This window comes from Desmodus rotundus, chromosome 6 (genome assembly GCF_022682495.2).
Source record: "Desmodus rotundus isolate HL8 chromosome 6, HLdesRot8A.1, whole genome shotgun sequence".
In the NCBI taxonomy this organism is placed as follows: domain Eukaryota; kingdom Metazoa; phylum Chordata; class Mammalia; order Chiroptera; family Phyllostomidae; genus Desmodus; species Desmodus rotundus.
The window spans coordinates 100769707-100793191 of NC_071392.1; the positions used below are offsets into that span (position 1 = coordinate 100769707).

The 23485-nt window shown below is 48.2% G+C and overlaps 1 protein-coding gene across 3 annotated transcripts in view; it reads left to right on the forward strand.

Moving 5' to 3' along the window:
- ATP9A (ATPase phospholipid transporting 9A (putative)) overlaps nucleotides 1-23485 on the forward strand; it is a 105359-nt gene that overhangs the window by 15547 nt on the left and 66327 nt on the right. For 2 of the 3 annotated variants that reach the window (XM_053925982.2, XM_071221734.1), the window contains exons 2-4: nucleotides 5522-5666; nucleotides 8312-8425; nucleotides 13223-13331. In XM_053925982.2, coding sequence (XP_053781957.1) covers nucleotides 5522-5666; nucleotides 8312-8425; nucleotides 13223-13331 — 368 coding nt within the window. Of the gene's footprint in view, nucleotides 1-4424; nucleotides 4617-5521; nucleotides 5667-8311; nucleotides 8426-13222; nucleotides 13332-23485 lie in introns of those variants that run through there. The other variant, XM_024559877.3, reaches the window with a different exon arrangement.

The window sequence follows — 23485 nt, forward strand, 5'->3', positions numbered from 1 at the left end:
GGGGACCAAACCCACAACCCTGGTGTATTGGGATGATGCTCTAACCAACTGAGCTCCTCGGCCAAGGCTACCTACATGTGGCTACTCAAAATAATTAAACTGGTAGAATAACATTTACATTTTACATTTAGGGTACTCAGTAGTCACACGTGGCTAACTGGCTGCTCTGGGACAATGCAGATATAGGCTGTTTCCATCATCACAGAAATGTGTGTGATGATGCTCTGGACCAGGTTCTCATACTCTTGCTCTGTGTGGGGCCGTCCCATATGTTATCAGGTGCTCAGCAGCATCCCTGGCCTCCACCCTTTCCATGCCAACTGCACCTTTCCTGCACCTGCTGTTGTGACAGCCAAACAGCCCTCTAGACATAGCCAGGTGTCCCCGGGGTCGGGGGTGGGGGGGCAGATTCACCCTCCTCCCTCCCCTCCGCCCTCCAAAGGCTGTACACTATTTTTCTTCGTACTGCTCTCAGTTTATCTTTACGTTCTTCCCGAATCTTCCCAGTGTCAACACTGAGACCATCGCTTCCTGGAGCCTGGCTCCCGGAAGGGTTGGTGCGTCCTGTAGCAGGTAATTCAGCAAATATTGACAGAGCGCCTGCCGGTGGCTGTGGTTCTGAGAGTGGAGATGATCACTTCTTTGGAGGCCCACTCCTTGTTCCAGCAGTTACCTTTTCCAGAAGCATTGTTGCCTTGGCCCTTCCTCTTACAGTATTTGCTTTTCCCTTGCTTTCCGCCAGGCTGTGTGAAGCCACTGTGCACATCAGTCCTCATAACCTCTGTCTGTTTTAGAGTCAAATTGTAAGAAAATCTACTTGGCTTTTTCTTTGTTTAAGTGGTCTGAGCTGATCACAGTGCAAACTAAATTATTTCTAGCCTTACATGGTAACCTATTTGAATAGCTGTTGATATGAACAGGTGAGAAAATGGTTTCATTTTTTTTTAATCTAGAAAAATAACTTGAGAAATAATATCTACTTTTAGTTGAATGCCCGTTATGTGCTAGGCACTGTCCTATGCCTTTTCTATATAAAATCATTCATCCTCGTAGTCATTCAGCAAGGCAGGTCTTACTATTATCTTTTCACAGAGAGGGGAAGTGGGGTTACAGAGGATGAGAAGGCACACAGCAGGTGCCTTGGAAGCCAGTGTCCCTAACTCTGGCCACATGGTCCTGCTGTTTTGAATCGGTGGCTCTCGCTTGTTACTTCTTCGTCAGCCCCTCCATTAATTTCTCCCCCTCGGGGACTCTGTCTTGTAGCCTGTCTCCCCAGCCTGTCCAGAATGTAGCATAGGAGTTACTTTGTCCTGGCAAGTGACAGACAGCTCAGCTTGGTATTAAGCAGCAGTAGCAATCCTGATCCCGGGTGACAACTGTCACAACATAGCTCTGGGCACCTGCCCTCCCAGACCTTAAAGGAGGGGCTGGGGGGGTGGGGGCTGAAGTCCACCCACTAGACAGACTGGGTGTGGCAGCAGCCATGAGGGGAAGAGATTTGCAGGTTATAAATCCGGAAGCTAGGACCTCTTCTGTTTGGGCGGGTGGGGGGAACCTTGCCACTTGTAAAGCTGCCTCCGAGCCCAAGGCTTCTACCGCAGGACATTAGTTCCCCAAACATGGGCAGGCGGTGTTTCTAGGTGCTGCAGTGATAAAGTCAAAGTGACTCGGGGACAGGAACTAAACCACACGGAGACACTCACTTCCTTATCCAGCGTTCCTTCGGTATTTCTAGCCCTGTCCGGGCCCACTTTTTAATAGCGGGCACTTGCTTGGGGCTTCCCGGCACAGGAGGGAGAAGCAGCTGGCAGGCGGCCATGCCAGGCTCAGAGCCGCTGCATCTGGTGGGAAATTAGGGGGAGTTGTTGGCTTTTCATTGCGCTGATTTTGATATTTGCCTTCTATGCATGACAAGCAATGCTGGTTTTCTGTTTAGGACACTGATGGGAAATTACCTTTTGGAGTAAGTTTATGTAAATGGAGCTCTCCCCCCGGGCACCACTGGCGTTTGGCGCTGGACCATTCCCTGTCCTGGGGGCCGTCCTGGGCATCGGAGGACGTTTAGTGGCAGCCGGCCTCCTCTGCCTACCCCATCCCAGTGGCTAACCCACCCCCATGGTTGCGAATCCCTGGTGTCAGGTATGCAAATTTAGGCAGAATCACGAATTTAGACAGTAGAGGTGGTTGGATATCACAGAAATCACCGGTGTGTATGAAAATGGCCGAAGTTTGGGAAACTGCTTCGGAAATTTCCTTCAGTCATGCAGTCTGCTTGCTAAGGTCCTCGTGTATCTTCTTGGGCACTGACGTTGGTGCAAGGCTCAGGCTGGAAGGAGGTGTCGTGAAAGCAATGCTGTAAAGCCACGTGATCCACTAGAACTTTCTGTCATGCTGGAGCGTCCCGCATCTGCTCAGTCCGGCCCATAGCCACGGGCCATGTGGGGCTGTGGGGCACGGGAAATGTGCCTAGTGAGAAAGAGGAATTGAGCTCCCTGATTTTAACTAATTTAAAGGGCCAATAGCTGTGTGGGATAGCAGCCACCGTGTGGGACAGCTCAGCTCTCAGGGAGGCAGCATGGCGCGGTCAGGATGGTAGCATGCAGGCCCTACGAGGTTAGTGTTGCAGACACCCAGATCCAGTACGCATGCATCTCCTTTTTTAATTATATTTTATTGATTATGCCATTATAGTTGTCCCCATTTTTCCCCTTTTGCCCCCCTCCACCCAATGATCAATGGGAGGGATTTACCCACGCCAGTCAGGGGCAAGGATTGGCTGTGACCACTGACCACCTATCTCCACCTTCCGTGTGCAGGGGCACACCGTGGGCCTGGGGCTCACTGAGACTGGCTGCTGCTTGTTTGAGAGGATTTAGGAAGTTGTGAAGCAAGAGCCAAGCCCAGCCATTCATATGGAAAAGCAGCTTGGGTGGGCCCGTAAGATGGGTGGGGCAGGGTCTCTGGGGGTTTCTAATGCGAGTCACACACAGTTTTAGCCAGGTTGATAGAGTCTCAGGTATGGCACCAGCTTACCTGCTCAGTGTGGATGGATGTGGTTTCTTTAGTTCTGTAGTTGTCAGACTTCCATCCAACTTGATTTCTGACAGTTCTGACTGATAGTTGTTCCATATTTTAGTTATAATTTTGATGTGGTTGTGCGAAGAGGCGAGCCATGTCTGCCTACACTCGCCATCTTGACCTGAAGTCTGGGGTGCATCTTTAAGGAAGGTCCAGGCATATGTGGCAGGTGGGCCTGTCAGATGGGAGGTTTGGGGTAGTGGTGAACAGATACCCAACTAAAATTGGCTTGAACAAAGTAAAATAAAACAAAACGGATTTATCGATTCCTAAGACAGTCCAGGGAATGGACAGACCATCGCGGAGCTTTTCTGCATGTGGAAGCACGTGTCAGCACATGTGTGCTCTGGCTTCCATGCAGAGAATAGCATCCTGGACGCACCTGTCAGCTCCTTGCTTTTCGATGTAGCATATTTTCACTAGGGCCGCTTGGTGTGTACAACTCGGTATCTCAGTCTTCAAAGATTGTTGGGAATTCCATTTGGTGGGCGTTCCCGGTTTATTTGACCGGCCGGGTTTGATGGACGGTCAGTTCTGTGTCCAGTCTTTTGCCCCCACAGCGTAGGCCGCACCGAGCGGGCTCCTGCTTTGGGCACGTGGATGCACACCTACCTACAAACCAAGTCACAACAGTTTAACCTGGCCGCTCGCTGGGTGGAACCTTCTGCTGAAACGGGACAGACAGAACTTACATAGACGGTCAGCCAGTCAGAATGAGGTCCTCTGAATTTCCTTCTTCAGCTTTCGTTAGAAACACAACCCTGGGATCCATCACGACAGTCCCTTTGCAGGACGGGAGAGAACTTCCGGATCACACAGCAAGTCAGTCAGGACCTTCTACAGGGGTGTCCAATCTCCTCGCGTCTCTGCACCACACTGGAAGAAGAAGAGTTGTCTTGGGTCACACACTAAATACATTGGGACACATAATCACACACACACAAATCTCATAGTGTTTTCAGATTTTGTGTTGGGCTACACTTACAGCCATCCTGGGCTACATGTGGCCTGGGGGCTGCAGACTGGACATCCCTGTTCTAGAAGTTCTCTGCTAATAGAAGGGTGTGCTTCCTGTCAAATGAACCCACCCCTTTCTTCCTTTCCTCCCTCCCTCTTTCAACACTTCGTGTGTCCACCCGTGGCCAGCGTGGGTAATTCACACCCAAGGGCAGGAATAGGGGCGGGCCCCCTGAGGCTTCTGTGTATCTCTGGCCTTTGGACACCTTAGAAGGATGCCGACACAAATGAATTACTAGAAATGAAATCTGCCCTTATCAGAGCCACGCTCCACCCAAGCACGGTTTACTGGAAGGAGGAGTCTATTTTTAAGAAGCAGGATCGAGTTTCATCATGGAAATTTTGAGCATCGAGCAGGCAGCTTGCTGCTGCTGGCTGGCTAATCTCGAGAGTCCTGAGTCCCAGGGAGTGTGTTTTCTGCGCCCTGGACCTCAGCACCTCAGCACCCCAGCACCCCACCAGGGCCTGGCTGGCCTGTAGGACGAGGGGCGAAGGGAGGGCCTCGGTGGACAAGTGATTATGTGAGTCGTGTGGGGTTGGTTTCACTTCGGCTGGCGGTGTCTCCAGGGGCTGGCAGGGCTAGGTGCCTCCCGCCAGCCTGTGTGTGTGGGGCCGCGAGGTGACCGTGGGGTGTTTCCATTGTAGTGCCCACGAGGGCTTGTAACTCTCCATACGCCTTGGTTGTGGGCTCTCCTGAAGGACAAGCTGCCTTTTTCGGGGATGTGGGGGCGGATCTCAGAGTGGCTTTAGGTTGCCAGAACAGGCAACGTTCCCAGGTGTTCCCTTACCTTGTGCCGGTGACCTGGTAGCTAAGGAGGCGTCCTCTGGACAGCCAGGGGGGTGGGGGCACTCAGGGACAGTCGGCCTACAGCTTGCACGCTGCCGGCCCATCTCCCAGGTCACGCAGGGCTGGGAGTCACTGCCTTTCCTTATTGCTGAGAGGAGGCCTGGGGGCGGAAAGGAGATCCTTCCCCTCCTTTACAGGGTAATCTTGCTGTAAGCAGCAACCCTGATGGCAGGGGCGTTGGAAAGAAACCAGGTTTCAAATAAGACGGGCGTGGTTCGAGGCCAGACCTGGCTGTTTCTCACATCTCTGCCCTGCTGGGTGCTTTATTCAGCTGCCCTGAGCTTTCCTCTCTCATCTGTGAAATGTAAAAGTAATAACAATCTTACCAGTTAAAAAATGAATTATGTGTTTTGAAATAAATAATTTGGGTGTGGACACAAAGCGTCTTTGATTTTGAACACAGCTTCTGAGGAGCCTCAGCTCTGTTTCCCATCTCACTTGAAGGAGGAATCCCCAGATAGGGCTGTGGGTCCAGCCCAGTGAAGGTGCTTGAAAAACATTCCAAGAAGGGTGGGCAGCTGTGGGTGTGGCTTCGACGCTGGGCGTGGCCTTGACAGTGTGGGCTTGTCTTTCCCACAGGTGCTGTGAGTGGCTGAGATGCTGTGGTGGAGGGGAGCCCAGGCCCCGCACGGTGTGGTTGGGGCACCCCGAGAAGAGGGACCAGAGGTACCCTCGAAATGTCATCAACAATCAGAAGTACAACTTCTTCACCTTCCTTCCTGGGGTATGTACAGGCCGGGACCACGCCCATTTTTTTCTTCCCACACCAAGTGTACGCCATGGTGCCAGTCCTGGAAGACTGAGGTCCCTGGGCCAGCTCTGTGAACACACTCTGTCCTTGTCACCTTAACCACGGGCTGTTCATCTTCCCTGGCCCTCAGCAGCTGGAGGCGGCTGCTTTGTGTTTGTCAGGCGGTGAGCCTACTGCCTGATCACCTAGCGTAGCTCCATGTTTACTTGGTAAGAGAGAAAGTGATATTATGGGAACCCAGCATTATAAGCCAAAGCACCAAAAGATCCAGCAGTGTTTAAACTTCTCCCCCGTCATCCCAAAACACATATTTAGCCACGGGAAAGTTGGAGGATAAGAGTATAAAGAAAGTTTAAAAAGGTGCATTTTAATCTTACCGTCAGAGAAAGAATCGCTGTTAACATTTTTGCTCTACTAACGTTTTTGCTAATCAGTGTTCCCATTTTACTTGGTATGTTACTCTGGAGTCGTAGCGTTTTCACATTAACTTATACAAATCCATGGACTTGTATTCCTCACACCTTCCCCCCAAACATGTGAATTAAATACCTATTTTTATCCAGCATGGCCTCCAAACACTGACTGACCTTAGAAGCAGCAGGAGCAAGCAGTTCCAGTACTGGAAAGGAAAAAAAAAAATTAGTATGTGTAATTTCTTCAGAGATAATACAGAAACACAAATACCATACTGTAGCCTAAGGTCAATTTAATGTGTGTTTGTTTTGTTTAAGGATGATTTTGATTACATTCATTGCTAAGCTGTCTCACCCCTTCCTACCCTTCCACCCAAATCTCAGTATCGTAAGTCAAGCAAAAGTTTATTTCTCATTCCTGGACGCTCTGATGCAGACCTGGCCACTTCCCTCTGGTAGCTACGCCTTCTGGAATGCATGGCCGCGAATGTCCCTGTGACCGGGCAGGAGCAGATGGTTGAACCACGGCTCTTAACTGCCTCAGCCTTGGAGAGACACGTCATTTCACTCGTTGCCTGAGTGGCCGAGTCTCGTGGGATCAGTCTCCCTGCCAGGGTTCACAGGAACAGTCAAAACTGCCGGAGCCCGCCTGCCCCACATGGTGTGCGTATTTTGCAGTGCCGAGATGGTATTATGGAAATGACAGCTTATCTTGCATTAAAAATTTTTTTAAGTCTTATTTTAACATATTGCTTTTTTGATCAGTTTTATAGCATAAGGCATTTTCTATTAAAACTTATTGTTAAAAATAGCATTTTTAAAAAAAAGATTTTATTTATTTATTTTTTTAGACAGAGGGGAAGGCAGGGAGAAAGACAGAAAGAAACATCAATGTGCTTCTAGGCAATGTGTTTCTAGGCCCGCAAACCAGGCATGTGCCCTGACTGGGAATTGAACCAGTGACCCTTTGGTTCACAGGCTGGCGTTCAATCTACTGAGCCTCACCAGCCAGGGCAGAAAACAACATTTTGAGTGGCCTACCTGGACTAACAAAATAGTTTAAGAGATAAAACATAACAGACACATGTTGAGGGGCTCTGCCTGCTGGACCATTCCCCCCCCCCCCACTCCCCCTCCCACCCCCATCGCCGTGGATGAGAATAATTCTACCAAGACACGATCTGCTTGGGGAGGAAAGGCAGCTCATCTCTCAAAGGAGGAGGGCCATGAGCCTGTTCCTCAATGGGCTTTTATTGGGTTCAGTTTGCACAGGAATACAGGTAAAGCTCATCAATCATTGCCAAGCAGTAACGATCAAACAATAGATAACATTTGAAGAATGATGAGGGCTTATTCTGAGTTAGGGTCAGTTAGTTCAAGGGCCATGAAACTCCGGGAAGCAAACTCATTTCATGCTTGGACCCTTATCATTTAAATTGAAGGTATTAGCAAAGCAGGTTTCACAAGATTTTATGCATTCTTTCTTAGGCCTGATGGCCCTGGGGAACCTGTCCTTTCCAGCACAGGGCTGCACCCACCTCCAGCATTGTTTCAGGGTTAAGTCAGGTGGGGGATGCGGGCAGCCGATTGATTAGGAGACTTCTTACACACAGAATGAGGACTCAGGCTATGTCAAAGCCGAGGGGTGAGAGTCCATCGCCCCCTTTTTCTATAGTCCCCCAAGTCCTTCTCTGATGGCCCCTTCGAGACCGTGCCTGTCTTAGGTCGACCCTCCCTTGAGGAGGAATCTTACCCATCATTGGCTAACCAGTCATCCCTCCAAGCAGGGTGGTAAAGGGGGCAGAGGTTGCGCCCCTGCTGGGAGGATAAGCTTTGTCTCCTTAGTGGCTTATGGTCCCCAGGTCCCTTTACTCAGCCTTAGCCATGGGTGGGGCGGGGGGGTTGGTACAGTTTCTGAAACCAGGCAGGGCGGTTCCCAACAGACACAGTTCCACTCCAGAGGTCACTGCTGTCTTGAATTGGGCGTATACAATTCCACATTTGTCATTATTTACATTTTTACTTCTAAAAATTGTACTTTTATTGCATGTAGAACTGCTTGCTCTTTATGTGACAGGTATCACGTGAGTTGTGTTCTTCTGTAGGAAAGTTTTTAAACATCAGTCACCTCCCACTAAACCCGCCCAACCTCATCAGACAAGCCTTGAATTTGAATGTCTCCTTCCTCTTCTCTCTACCTTCCAGGTGCTGTTTAACCAGTTCAAGTACTTTTTCAACCTCTATTTCTTACTTCTCGCCTGCTCCCAGTTTGTCCCCGAAATGAGGCTGGGTGCGCTCTACACCTACTGGGTTCCCCTGGTGAGTAAATCAGCATCGTTTGCTCAGTGACCTCAGAGTTTTGGGGACAGACAGCTCTGTGTCATTCCCACCTGAGCATGTGGGATGGGAGAGCGGCCTTTTGAGGGAGAGGGCGCCCCCAGACCTTAAGGTTGAAGCCCCATTTCCTGCATCAGCAGGGCCAAACGATGGCGAAGCCTGTGTTGTCCATTCATTCTGTCACTGAGCTCCTCTGCCGTTCCTTATCTCACCAAATATGCGCAGCTTGCGTATCATGTGTTGCCCATTTCTAGACCCTGGGGACACAGTGGCAAATGAGAAAGACAGAGCCTCCATCTTGCTGGATTGTGCTATTTGAATTGTTTTCTGAGGTTCCCTTTCCTATTTACTCCATGGAGTGTTTAGTGCGAGGGTGTGAAACAGCATATAAAGTGTGACAGAACCAACCAGAATACCCCTTCATTCCTTCCCTTGCCTTCTTTTCTTTCTTCCGTCCCTTTGGCAAATGGTTATTGAGCACCTGCTATGTTCCAGGCATGGCGCTGGGTGCTGGGGGCGCAGCAATGAACAAAACGTGCAAATTCCTGCCGTCCCGGAGTAGACTTTCAGAGGGGATGGCCAAACAGACTAATAAGATGGTTTGCGATTGTGAGAGGTGCTGTGCACGCAGCAGGAAAAGGTCACAGCAGACGGGGGACCCCAGGCACACTGAGCGTCTGTTGAAAGGAGGAAGGTGGGGGTGGGAGAAGTGGAAGGGCGGCCTCGCCAGGGCGGCCAGGAGGGGCCTCATGGGGAGGTGATGGGAAGGAGAGTAGGAGGCTGGGAGTTTTCCGGGCATAGGGAGCATCCGTGCAAAGGCCCAGGGGCGGGCATTGGCTCAGGGCATTTGCAGGACAGAAGGAAGCCCAGCATGACTGGGATGTGGAGAGGGCAGCACTGACTTCTCTTTTTCTCCAGAGACATCATGAAGCATGATTGCTGCGTATTTCTCTCTAAGCTGGACTCAGGGGGAACGCTTAGATTCTCTTTTCACAAGAGTGGTTAAATTTTTAATCTGAAGGTTTTTTTTTTTTTTATTGATTTGAGAGAGACAGAGCGAGAAAAACATCGGTTTGTTGTTCCACTTACTTATGTATTCATTGGTTGTCACTTGTATGTGTTCTGCAAGGGTGGGGATTGAACCTGCAACCTTATCATAGTGGGGCGATGCTCTAACCAACTGAGCCACTGAGCCAGGATGGAAGAAATTGTTAAAGTAGAAAAGATCTAAGTCTCCCTTAAAGAAACAAAAACAAGCATATTAATCGGTGGTGGGTGGGAGACGGTAAGGATTTGGTGCATGGGCATTTTTGGAGTAGAGGGGGCCAGCTGTTCAGGGAGCCGTGAGTGGGTGCGCAGGCATGTGGGTGCCACGTTATCCGACAAGTCGGGCCAGCAGCTCCTGCCGGGAGAAGAGATGGGGGTGTTATTTCTTCCACATGAGCAATGGAGGTGCTTTGCAATGTGACAATAGTTCCTTCCTCCTCTGAGTCGTCTGTGGGTGGACGTTGGAGCGAACCTTTGGCGAGCATCCTTTCCTCGGGTGGCAGACATTCTTACCTCCTGAGTATCCCAGACTCAGAGGCTCTGCCGGTGGGATCGACCGTTGGGAGACATAGGGAGCTCCTGCCCAGGTCCAGCAGTGGGAGGTGCCACTCTGTTCCCTCAGATACAAATGTGGACCTGGAGTTGCCTGGCCCCAAGAGTTAGAAACTTTAGAGTTTTGTGTGAAATGCCCTAATTTTATTTAGCTTTTTAGTTCTACAGCTATTTGTTACATACTTAAACTCAAAAACATACCTTAATTATTTTTAAAAAAGTTAATCCGTACTGTCTATAAAATATCATTTCTTTTTTTAAAAAAGATTTTATTTATTTATTTTTTAGCGAGAGGGAGAAAGAGAGGGAGAGAGACATCGATATGAGAAAGAAACATCAATCATTTGCCTCTCACACACCCCCAACCAGGGACCTGGCCCGCAACCCAGGCTTGTGCCCTGACCGGGAATCGAACTGGCAACTGTAGGGTTTGTGGGACGACACTCAACCCACTGAGCCATGCCAGCCAGGGCTAAAATACCATTTCTCAATCACCTTTTTAAAGGATAGTTATTCGAAAGGTAATACATTTACGTGATTCAAGAAACAACCAAAAAAACATGTTCCTAGTGCAAAAACCTCCCGTCCATCCACTCCTGCCCTCAAAACGCTGTCATCTTTTTTACTTGTTTGTCTTTCCAGAGCTTATGAGCACGTACAGTGAGTAAACCGTCTGTTCCTGCTCCCCTTTACTCCTTTTAGAAAAAAGTAACAAGGTATCTATGGTTCTGAGTAATTTTTCTTTCTAATTCCCAGCATCTCTTTTTCTTGATTTTTAAACATTGGCAGCTCATTTTAAAAACGTTAAAGCACCGTGTGACTGGGTCACACTCTGCCTGGCGCTGGGCTCAGCGTGGTCGGGAGCTCCGTCGTCCCTCCGATTGGTGGCTTTGTGCTTGGGGAGTGAAGAGCGGGCCGGTCCCCACCTTGCACATCTTGTGTATTTGATTCTCCCCAAACCCAGGTCTGCTGCTCTCTGCTGCCTCCCCAGCAGCTTCTGTTCATTTTTCTTTTCTTTTTTTTTTTTCAATGATAAAAGGGCTTTTTATTATTGGAGAAAATTTGAAGAACAACCAAAGGAAAAAACACAACAAAAAACAAAAACCACCTCGGCAACCACCCCCAGTACCCCATTTGTGCTTCTGGTCAGTTTCCTTTCAGTCTCTTCTTCCACGTGCTTGTGCATCATACACACTCTAGCATACAGTGTAGCGAATTATATGTATACAAACAAATATACATGTATATGTATATATAATGTAAATGCATATGCTTTGTAAGTTGGGGTCCCAAGATGTCCACAAAGGCAGCTAGCTGTGTGTCTCCCCCCTCTCCTGTCTCTCATATCTCAAGTATGATACCTGGGATCAGGTGCGTGCTGTCTCCCCTCATGGTATCCATCTGCCCAGCCTGTGGTATGAACCTATCAACCGAAAGGATCTTGGGGTACAGACCTGTTTGCCCCCCTACAACTTTGTTCACCTTATCACGGGCCCCTGTGGTGGGGAGGGGACTTGAGCCACACTGGGTATAAGTTTTTCACTCTCTTAAACAGATTCGTGCAGATACATCTGAGGAGAGATGGATGTTTGCAGGGATTCGCATGCCTGAGAAAGCTAGGTAGGAAACGAGGTCCGCTCGGTTGGATTCTTCCAAAGCGGTCATCCGAGGGTCCTGTGGACTGGAGGCCAGACATACAGGGAGGGAAAAGGATTCATCACTCGATGAGCAAGAACTAGAGGAGCCAAGGAGGACAAGGAAGTTGTTTGAGATCACGCTAGGATGTGAAGTGTTTTAGTCTCACAAAGGCGGAGACAGACTCTCTCTCTCTCTCTTTTTTTTTTTTTTTTTTTTAAAGATTTTATTGGATGGGGGGTGGGGGAGGGAGGTGGGTTCAGCTGGGGTCGGGGGGAGGGAAGGGGAGAAAAGGCATACAACTGTAATTGAATAACAAAAAAAAAATCAAAAAAAATCAAAAAAAAAGATTTTATTTATTTTTAGAGAGGGGAAAGGAGGGAGAAAGAGAGGGAGAGAAACATCAATGTGTGGTTGCCTCTTGTGTGCCCCCTACTGGGGACCTGACCTGCAACCCAGGCATGTGCCCTGACTGGGAATTGAACCAGTGACCCTTTGGTTTGCAGACCGGTGCTCAATCCACTGAGCCACACCAGCCAGGGCGTATTCTTTATATTTTTAAAAGGAGAAATGACGGGCATTTTGTAAGAAAAAGAAATGAATGTTCTTGAGTCTATGGATGGATACAGGAGGAAAATCTAGCTGGAAATAGTTCATGAGTTGGGGTACCTGACGCGGGAAGATGAAGCAGTTTTAAATTTTCTTTTTATTAGTTGGTATTCACACAGCAAATACTTTATAATGGTTTCCTTGTAAAAGTTTAGGACATTACAGGTAGACTGAAGTCTCCTTCAGCCCCTGCCCACCCCATCCTTGTCCCTTCCTGGCAGAGGAATGTAACCAGTAGTTAAGGAAATTGGAAAGTCTTTAACAGTGCTTGGAATCTTTGCTGTTTCTGTGAACCGTGTTACATCGTGTGTTCTGAATGGTCCGTTTCCCCCCTTGGTCCTGCACTGCAAACTGCATGCGTGTCATTCTTTTTAGCTGTCTGCTGGTGGTTCGCAACCCCCCCCCCCACCCCCAGCCCTGCGGCTCTCTAGAGGCAGAACAGTGTGGCTCTTATGAGCAAGGACTCTGGAGCTAGATTTCCTGAGTTCAAAATTCCTGCTTATCGCCTAGGAGCTTCATTACTCAACCTCTCTGTGCCTCAGTTTCCTCCTCCGTAGCACGGCGATCTCACGAATGGGTCCTGGTATGGCAGATCTCATAGGGTCGCTGGGAGGGTGAGAGACAATGGTGATGAGATGTACGTGTTAACGGTCACCATCCCTCAGCCACCGTCTGTCTGTGGATGGGCAGCATGGGTGTGTCTACGTTTTTCACTCTCAGAAACCCCAAGGAGGTGGCAAATGGAGTGTCCTCATGCACATGTGTCAGTGAGACTTCCTCCAGGGTGTGTGTGTCGGAGGCACGTGAAGAAGGAGGCTTGTGCATTCGGGGTATTGAGCTCGTCCCGCCCTGCTGCTCTCTGGCCTTTTCTGTCCCCGGCCGCAGGAGAGGAAGGTGGGCTTCAGCAGGGCTCACCCCCTGTCCCTCTCTCCGCAGGGCTTTGTGCTGGCTGTCACCATCATCCGAGAGGCCGTGGAGGAGATCCGATGTTACCTGCGGGACAAAGAAGTCAACTCCCAGGTCTACAGCCGGCTCACAGTGAGAGGTCGGCCTCTGGCCACCAGGCCTGGGCTGCAGGGTTGCAACTCAATCAGAGGTCGCTGACAGTCAGGGAGCAGAGTTCAAGGCCTCGGGCCGGCGGATGTGTGGGCGCCACGTGGTGGGACAGTCACTCAGTTGCTGGGAGCAGGGAGGCCAACACGTTACCTGGGGCTTGGGGAGCCGTGGGCTGCATCCCCAGGTTGCCAGGTCCTCTGAGAAATTGTCCTGTCGGCTGGCTGACATGTGCCTCATCAACCTGGACCTGAATTCTGTGCTTTCAGAATGCTCTGCTGGCTAATTCCCTACCCTTACAGAGTCCGGCTGCCAGGGAAGGAGTATGCGCCAGCCCCCTTCACGTGGGAGGCTGTGAACTCTGGCCTACATCCCTTTCCAAGGGAGCACAGCTTCAAAAGATGCTCTTTCAACATTACAAAACTAGTGTTACAACTTTGCAACATTAGTTTCTATGAATCTAGTTATCTACTTTTACATCAAATTACAGTTGACATACAATATTAGCAACATTTCGTCTTTAAAAAGGCACCAGACTTACATCAATACTGCATCTGTGAAGATTTCTGTGTTGGCATCTCATAAATCCTCAAAATTGTAGAGTGGAGAGAGCCTGACCCAAAGGGAAGGGACCAGATAGCCTTTCCCTGCTGAACCCCTTGCTAGACACGTGCGTGTTAAATGGCGGAACTTGAAAACCCACCCAAAACCCTGCAGAAGCACCCAGCCGAGGTTGACTTGGGTTTCCAACTTCCAGTTCTGTAGGAGATTTCCTATGTGACCTTATTCAGAAAGAAGAGAACAGTACCCTCAATTCCCTAAGATTACTGATCCCATTCAGGGCTTCATGATGTTCCAGGAGAGGTGGAGGGAATAAAAGCGATGTCTTGCCTGAAGGAAATTGAGAATTCTGAAGGATAGTGAAGCAGGAGTGGGGCGGGGCGCTGGCCCCTGAGCCAGGGTAGGAACCGCTTTTGCTGAGTGGTTAGCCTTCCAGAGAAGCTGGCCATCCACGGTTTCAGGGTTTTGAGTAGAATTTTCCTTTTGGGAAAAATGTCGGAGGAATATGTTTGGACCTCCAAAAAAAAATTTTTTTTTAACAAAAACCCCTTAAAGGCGTGAAAATGTTTTAGTGCATTGAATAGATTTTCGTAGTTGGTGGTCTTAAAAATTTGCAAGTCTCTGGGACAAGGGGGAATTTAGAATTGGTTTAGAAATAGATGTTCTATTATTGCCAAACCACTGTATTTCAGGTCATTTTGCAAACTTAAGAATAAATACTCAGTACAATCTTTGCGGAGGCAGGTGGCTTGGCCTTTCCACGTGGGTAATCAGAAGCCCTCTCTGGAGGGTGTTCTCTGTGGCCATGTATACTAAATCCTCCTTTAGTAACATATTCTAACTATGACATTTAGCATGCCTGGCAACAGACAAAAGGCCCACCGGAGAGGGTGGGTTTAGAGCCCAGAGGAGGGGCTCGGGGTGCCCTCCATTCGTGCATCCAGGCGCCTCCCTCTCTCTGGTTCTTTTCACATTGTGATTGCTTTTTCCGGGGAGTGATGTGTGTGCCCTCCCCTGCAGGCCCCTCCCCAGCTGCCGATTGAATTCCACTCCATCCCTGAAAAGGTCCTCAGGAGAATTGGCAGATGGCTGTAGCAGTAAAAACTTGTCTTCCTTTGTCGGTCTCCTTTGGCGGCCCTCGGTTTCCATTGTTGTGCCGATGGGACAGTAGGGGCAGACAGAGCAGGGTGCTGAATATTAACCCAGACCCGGGCCCTGCAGTTTGTTTGGAAAGCCCCAGAAAGGGGCGCTGAAGAAACTGTCAGCTTGGAGAGTTGATGGGGGTGAGTTTAGTTATTTGATACACTTTTGGGGGAAGGGCTGGAGAGAGAAGCCCAAACTGGAAGATTTCAGAGAGAGGACGAGAAAGGAAGCCTTTTCTGACCTTAACTTTAGTATTTAATGACTTAATCATATTTGCTTGAGTGAGGCATTTCACCGAGAACTTTTCATTTAGCGAAGTTCAAAAGCAAAATGAAACAGATATGGGTCTGTATATATCGGTGCAGGGCTGTTTCCTTTGGGGATCACATGATATCTTAAAATGGACTTTTTAATCCTATTTTTGCATTTAAAAATGTTTAGAAACCAGAATATCACATCCTTGACCACTAGCTTCTAGGCCATGAGATTTATCTACATTCTGCGTCATTTCCTGATTAATAACAGTACTTGTATTAAGAGAGTGAAAAATAATTCTTTTTGGTAATAATTTCTAACAAAAGAGTTGCAGAACCCACGCAGAGAACTCATGCCTGCCAGCCAGCTTCCTCGATTGTTAACATTTTCACACTTGGGCTGTACCAGCCTCTCTAAGCCATCCGGGAATTAAGGTGTAGACAGCGTGCCATATTGCCCCTAAATACTTTAGTGTTTAATCCCTAACAGGATGCTTCTCTTACCTAACACAGTACAATTGGCCAAATCAGGAAGTTTAACATTGGGGTGTTACTGTTAATCCCATCTAGAGTCCTTACTCAAAATATGCCATTTGTCCCTAACATATGGCCTTTAGTACTTTTTCCCCGTGGTCCAGGGACCAGTCCAGGTTTGCCAGTTGCATTGGTTGCCCTTTCTTCTGGGCCCTCCAACCCGGCTTAGCTCCTGGGCGTGCGTTGCCACCACGCTGTCGTTTTTTGGAAAGGACAGGCCAGTCTGAGGTCAGTTACTTCTTTGCTTGTCCTTCAAGCAAAGAAATAACTGTGTCTGTCTGATGTCTCACGATTAGACGCGGGGCATGCATTTTCAGGGGGAATTAATATGGCTTTAAGAATGTCGAAGGCACAGATTTTTGTCAGGATGTTGCCAAAGTGTTAGAGGCATTATGTTAATCAAATTGAAAACGTTTCAAACTTCGAGAAAAAAAGAATTTGATTTGGAACCACTGACCTAGAAGTCCATTGGGAGGAAACACGGATGATAGCTATTTTGTTTCTTTTAATAGCTGCTTCCAACATTTTTGTTTTCAGATTATATATATATATATATATATTTTTTTTTTTTTTAATTTCTGTAAAACAATAACAAGATAGTAGCAATGCCTGAAGTATACGAAAATCCACAGTAAAAAGTACACAAATGGTGAATATACATGTGAAGAGATCTTAGGCTGCTTCCAACATTTTAGATCATTTTAGTTCCTTCCATGTGTATCTGAAACAACAGGCCAGTGGGATTAATTTTTAATTTAATTGTCACAGTCTAAGAAGGATTTGAAGTGTTTTATTAACATAATTAGTCATATGCATGGAAGTGACTTTTTATTCATTCTTTTAAGAATGTTTGAGACTCCATTTTGTCCCAAATCTATGATTGTTTTCTGTTTTTCTTTTTTCCCCCAAGGCCATGCTTACTGATTTTTAGAGAGAGGAAGGAGGGAGAGAGACAGAGAGACATGGATGTGCGAGAGAAACATCAATTGATTGCCTCTTCCAAGTGCCCCAACCTGGGACGGAACCCACAACTTAGGCATGTGCCCTGACTGGGAATCAAACCTGTGACCTTTTTGGTTCACAGGACGATGCTCCAATCAGCTGAGCCACACTGGCCAGGGTGATAGTTTTCTGTTCTAAAGAGGGAAACACAAGGGGCTGGGCTTAGGGAATTCAGGGTCCAGGGAGGCATCCAGGCCTGTAAGCAGATCATTTAAAGCACCTACCTAACAATTATGCTTTATGGGTGTGAGTGTGGGGCCCTTATGAGGGAGGTCCCCTTTCCTGACCTGGTTTCTGTTCCTGGTTCTGGGCTGTGCTGTGGATGTGAGACTCCTGCGTCTGCCCCCTCCCACCTGTGTGGGCAGATCCCCTAACTGGTCAGTAATTGGGCACTGTCAGTACCTACCTAAGGGAGTTGCTTAAACGGAACCCTTACATGAGGAGAACGTAGGGCTGCGCCCCAGATTCGCTGTGTGCAGTGCTGGTGGTATGCATCACACCAGGGGTTTGTTAAATGTTGGTGGGTGAATAAATAGAGGTGTTAGCCAGGGGTTATGGGAGGTTATGGGAACCCAGAAGGGAGCTGCTGACGATGTCTTCCCAGAAGAGATGACCTTCATGCTGAGTCTTACGGGATGGGAGAGAGCAGGACTGCCTACGTGATTTGTGGTGTCCATTGCAAAATGAACAGGTGGGGTCCTTGCTAAAAAACTGTTAGGATTTTCAAGATGGTGAGAGCAGAGCATGAAACCAAGCAAGGGACCCTTCTGGTCAGCACTGGGGTCACGTGCCCACGAAGTTGCCCTGATAAAGAGTTCCTCAAAGGCCCCAGGTCATGATGGTCAGGAGCATGGGGGGTGGAATCCCAGGTTCTATGCAAGGCATGCTGTGGGGAAAAGGTGGCGCTGGAATTTGAAGAAATGCTGTCCACATTGGCAAGCAGGACGCAAAGAAAAATGGAGAAAGTTTACCTACCACGAGCCAGCCAGGGGCTGGAGGAGTCCTAGGCTGTCATTTTTAAACAGCCCTGTGGGGGGAGCTTGTCCAGGGAACGGAGGCTCAGAGAGGGAAAGTGCTGCAAGCAAGGTGAGGTAGCTCATTAGTGACTACCCTGGCTGGTCTGAATGTGCAACCTCAGCCTGTAAGTCCAGGCGCCTGCCGTGTGCCAGGAGCTGAGCTGAGCACTTTGCTGCAGACTATCAATGGCTGTTGTAGTCTTTAGCCTTCGTACACATGCTGCAGGAGGACTTTTAAGATTTTGGTTTATTTAATTTTCTTAAAGGTTTTATTTATTTTTAGAGAGGGGGAAGGGAAGGAGAAAGAGAGGGAGAGAAACATCAGTGTGTGGTTGCTTCTCGCGTGCCCACTCCTGGGGACCTGGCTCATGACCCAGGCGTGTGGCCTGACTGGGAATTGAACCGGCGACCCTTTGGTTCGCAGGCTGGCACTCAATCCACTGAGCCACACCAGCCAGGGTGGGACTTTTAAGATTTAAAACCCCCTTTTTTTTTTTATTGATTGATTTTGAGAGAGAAAGAGGAAGGTGGTGGGGGAAGAGGATCTGTTGCCCCACCCATCCATCCATGCATTGATTGGTTGATAACTATATGTGCCCTGACCAGGGATCGAACCCTCAGCCTTGGGATGATGCTCCAGCCAAGTGAGCTACCTGGCCAGGGCAGGACTTTTACAATTGAAGTCATTTTAACACACATTTCTGAGTCCAGAGACACCTCTCAACTCACCTTTCTCATTCTAAGGTGCAGAAACTTAAAAGCCGTTTCAGGATAATGCTTTCCCATCAGTGTAAGCTTCCCCTTTTCTCCTGCTGGAAATCCGCATTTCAGCATTATCAGAGGCTTAAGAGAAGTCCCTAGACCTTTATGGGTTTTATGGCTCTGATTATGGAGCTGTCTCCCCAAATTAACAGTGTTCAGTGGCACTGGAAACCCCAAAGTCAGCAAAGAGAGGATCTTGAAGTCGGAGCAGACCCAGCCAAACTTAGTTTAGTTACTCGAAAGGTTTGGGCTGGGTCAGGAAGGCAGAACGAGGAAATGAATGGTTTCTCTTCATCCTTGTCTTCCCCACACCAAACGTTTAATTCTGGAGACCAGCCTGCCTCGATTACCACAGGTGGCTGGGGCAGTTGGATTTGCATTTCCATAGGATGAATTCCAGGGTCTTCATACCACGAATGTTTTCCCAGACGGACTTGCGATCAAAGGGATGAATGAAGCAAGTGGCTAATTAGCCTTGAAAGAAACTGCAAACAGAAGCATAATTAACACAATCCCTGATGTGTCTTTCCTGCTGGGGACATCTGGGCACGCCATGGACCATAAGTCATAAGGCAAAGGTCTGTGCAAAAGGAAGGTCTTGAGCTTTTTAGTACCCACGTGCTGTCAAAAACAGAGATAACCTTTCCTCTTCCCCAGTTCTTTCCAGATAGTTCCCCAGTTACAGACGAATCTCAAGTATCTTGCCTCAATTTGAGAGTGATAGCTTATTCAATTCAATTCAAAATCCACTTTGGACCATTGTGTAGGATGGCAAGTTATATGACTACATATTGAGGTCAGAGGACATGTGTGTGTTTCTGTTGGGGTACTGTGTTTCGTGGGAGTCCATCAGACGGTAAGGCAGTGTAGGGAAGATGTGTTCATTAATGAGGCGTAGTTTAGCTACTAGTTAATTAATTACCTCAAAACTCTATATTTCTAAACACACGTTTATATTCTCTATATGCATAACACATTTACGTTTTCAAGTATAAACTCCGTTCAGACATGGGAGAATGCTAAGATAGGCTTTGTGCCTTCTTTAGAGAAGAGAATGCTGGTGATGGTCTTTTTTATATTATTTTAGCAAAAGGCCTTTACTAAGGATCGCAAATACTGTTCGATAAGCAAAGAACTCCCCTTCCTGAGCTTCCCTCATTAGGATTCAGAGACTCTGCTTTTAGCAGTCGTATTTAAGACACATCTGGCCAAATACTTTCTTACATGTTCTCTGACACCTGCAGAGTTGTTCTTTCAGACTCCTGAGGTTCTTTTTTTTCTTCCAAAGTACTCACTTTCACTTTATTACAAATATTGGTGAACTGATCTATTGTTTAATTTAAAAAAAAACCCCTGAAAAAACCTCACATGCAAATTGCAACATTATCTTTCCCAGAAGGTATTTCCCCCCTGCTGGGAGTGTTGGTCTATTTCATCATCATCCAGCACGAGAAGCAAGGAGGACCATTTATATATTTATTTTAAAAGCCTCTGTTGGGTATAAACTTGTCACATCAAAACTCCAGCTTTTCTTTTTTAAGTTCCCACTCTTTTAAACAAAAGCCCCAGGAAGCGGCCGTGGAATTTCCAGTAATGCTTTTCAACCCTTCTGCCTGTTGCCCAATAACAGTGTTTCCTTAGGCTTTGGGGCGCGCAGGCAACTCTCCGGGAATATGAAATTTTCAACTTTAGACCCTACACACACCGTGGCTGGGTCTGCAGAGGCGTTTGAACATCACCCCCCAGGAAGTGTCCACATGCTGCAGAATTTACAACTCATCACTGTCGCAGTCAGATGGGAGTGTGCGCTGAAGAGTGAAACATTAACCAGGGCTAGCACACGCAGGGCACCGCTTCAGAGCTGCAGGAGCCATCTAGGTCCTGCGCGCACCGTGAAAAACAGAGTAAAGCTGGCGGGGTTCTGGGTCAAAACTGAGGCCCACGCAGACTAGTGCCCAGAATTTATTTTAATTTTTTTTTTTTTTTTTGCAGGCTGGTCTGCATTTTGACTGAATTGTCATTTGCTTGTTTCCAGTCAAGGGAAACATCTGGTTTCTGCCCCCAGTGTAGACAGACCGCTCTTATTCTGAAGCTGTCATCCATGAAAAGCATAGTTTGGGCTCAATCGGTTTGCTTATGAAAGGCTTGGGGTCCATCTCTACAGAAATAAACAGCTCTCCTAATTGAAAGTTTGTTCCCTGCGATAAACCCCCGGCTCCAAGGCGGGCTTGGGTGAAGTGGTGAAAGCTGAAAGGAATAAATTTATTTTATAGAGAGCATTTAATGATTGAGGATGTGGTCGGCGGAGAATTGTCCACTTAACCTTTGTGAAAATCGCTTCGCCAACTTCTGTTGAGTTTCTGCAAATGCATTTAAAATGCCCAGCGCCTAGAGGTTGGACAAAGGTGTTACAGGGTGCAAAGGAGAAGGGAGATTTACAGGGGGCGGGGGAGGAGGAGGGGGTGCGGCGGTGGTGAGAGAGTTCTGTGGCTTCAGGTCTTAGAACCGGGCCAGGCTTTCCGTGCCCTTTACAAAGGCGGTGTCCTGGGAGCTTCTGCATCTGTCCAGGACAGCTGTGTCGATCTTGGGGCCCAGTGCAAGTGAAAAGGTGGGACCCCTTGTTCAGTAGTTACTAAGAATTGCAGGACGGCAACAGCCAGTCATTTGCCCAAGGGCTGGCAGGCGGCACTTCTGTCTTAGGAGCCTCTGGGGTAGGTGAGGGAAAAATGGAACTTGGGAAGTGCACCTGCTAGCTTCTCAGTGGGGCGTCGGGGGAGTCTGTGGGGAGATCGGTGCAGTCACTGTAAACGTGCTGTTTTCTATTTCTCCTGTTTCTTTGCTAGGGAGACAGGGAACTCCACCAGAGGGCATCTGTATTTTGTTCTTCCTTTTTTTTTTTTTTTTTTTCTTTTTGCAGGAACAATCTCAGAAAACTCAACACAGTGGTTAAATTAAAGTTAGAAATGCTGTGTTCTGGGTCCTTTCCACAACTGAAGCGTGTCTTCCGTCAGCCCCAGCCACTGAGTGCTCGGCTCTTCATCTGAAGGGTCCTTTCCCTCCTCTCCTTCCTCCCGCCCCAGCTGTGCCTTTCCTACCAACCTGTGAGCCCGGGGTAGGGACATTTTATTCAGCCGAGCTGGGAGAAGAGCCCAGTAAACGTTCGAGGATAAGTACCAGTATCTGCTTTCCCCCCTCTCTTCTTTCTGCCATCTTTTCTCCTTTTCTTTCTTTTGGTTTTATTTGTCTTCTCTCAGAACGCACGCATACACAGACACCCACTAAACAGGGGCCCTCTCTACAGGCCCGAACTGCCCATGTTTTCATCACCAAACAGTGAGGATGAGAGGACAGGAAGTCCACATATATGGTCAGGACTGCATGGGGGCTCAGTAGAGTGGTGGAGAACAGGGTGTCCCTTTTTTGAAGCCGCAAAGCTGAGGTTCACCCACTGCCCCCCACTCCCCCCAAATACACGCCAGTGAGGAAGTCTTGCTGAAGAAACACCCTGGCCGCGTGGCTCCTGGGCGCCCCGCCTGCCTGCGAGAGAGCCCCGGCCTGTGGCTGCCGGTCCCACAGCAGCAGGGCCTGCGTGCGGGTCGGCAGCCCGCTCTGCAAACACAGCGGATTAAAAGGGTTCTGTTGAGGTAGAGCAGATGGACAGAGAGCAGAGTTCACGCTAACCCATCATAAATCAGGACGCTCTTACGAGAAGGGAGCAATCCGCGCCTGCTCCCTGAGACGTTTGAGTGAACTTCATTTACCATTTTTTTTTCCTTATTAGAAAAGCACCTCATGCTTATTTTAAAAAATCAACGTGAAGAACATAGAAAGTATTGCGTGCCATACCAAAGGATAAACCTCCCCATCCCCAGAAAGAAATCGCTCTCACGCCTTTCAGTATAATCCTTCGATTTAGTCCTGTGTCTCACTAGCAAACACACACAGACGTACGCAATTATTGTTTAATAAGACGAAAACACGCGCCGCTCCTTCAGTTAGATAGTAAAAGATGTAACTAGGTCTTTTGAACACCAAGTGTGATAGTTTGGGTCAAGCCACCCGCATAAATTTTGGTAATAAAACGAAAGACAAGGTGTAAATTTACGTTTGGGAAAGTTGGGCCCGGCTCCAGGGAAGGAAAGTTCAGTGGCGCGGAGGGCCGAGTTGAATTTACGGCCTCCCTCCTAGGAATGCCTCCGTAAGCTCCCCAGAAAGAGCGGCCGGTCTGCGCGTGGTTGTCCTGTTGCCCCCTGGTGGTTCAAGAAGAATTGTTCAGGCAGGAAAAGAATTGGGTACCTTGGACCCTCCCTCCGCCCATTTCTAAGGATCTGTTTGGATCAACAGATGCCTTTTATTCCCTCTGTAAATGCATCGGCCAAACCTCGACACAGACTTAACTCTTGAGCCTCCCTCATGGCAGGGCCCAGGTCACTGGACTGCATTCTAGCACAGGGCTTTATGAAAACGAGACACTGTTAAATGCTCACGTCCTGGGGTGAGATGCTCATTCTTGGGGAGGAACTCAGGGTTGGTCCAGCCAGTCACCATCCGCTGCATGCTTTCTAGAAGTCGGTAGTGTTCGTGGGTGGTTCTTCTAGTGCAGTTCTACTTATTGGGACAAAATTTAATTACTGTATTTTTCAGACCATGAGACGCGCCTAGGCTTTAGAGGAGGAAAATAGGAAACAAAATTTTGAAGCCAAAAATGTGAAATATTTAATAACAGAAATATCCCCCCTGAGAGCCAGGTAATCTACCTTCAGACTATAAGACGCACCCCCATTTCCTCCCAAGTTTGGGGGTGCATCTTATAGTTCGAAAGATACGGTAAATACAAAGATTAGTGAAAATCACACCCTAGTGGAACCTCTTAC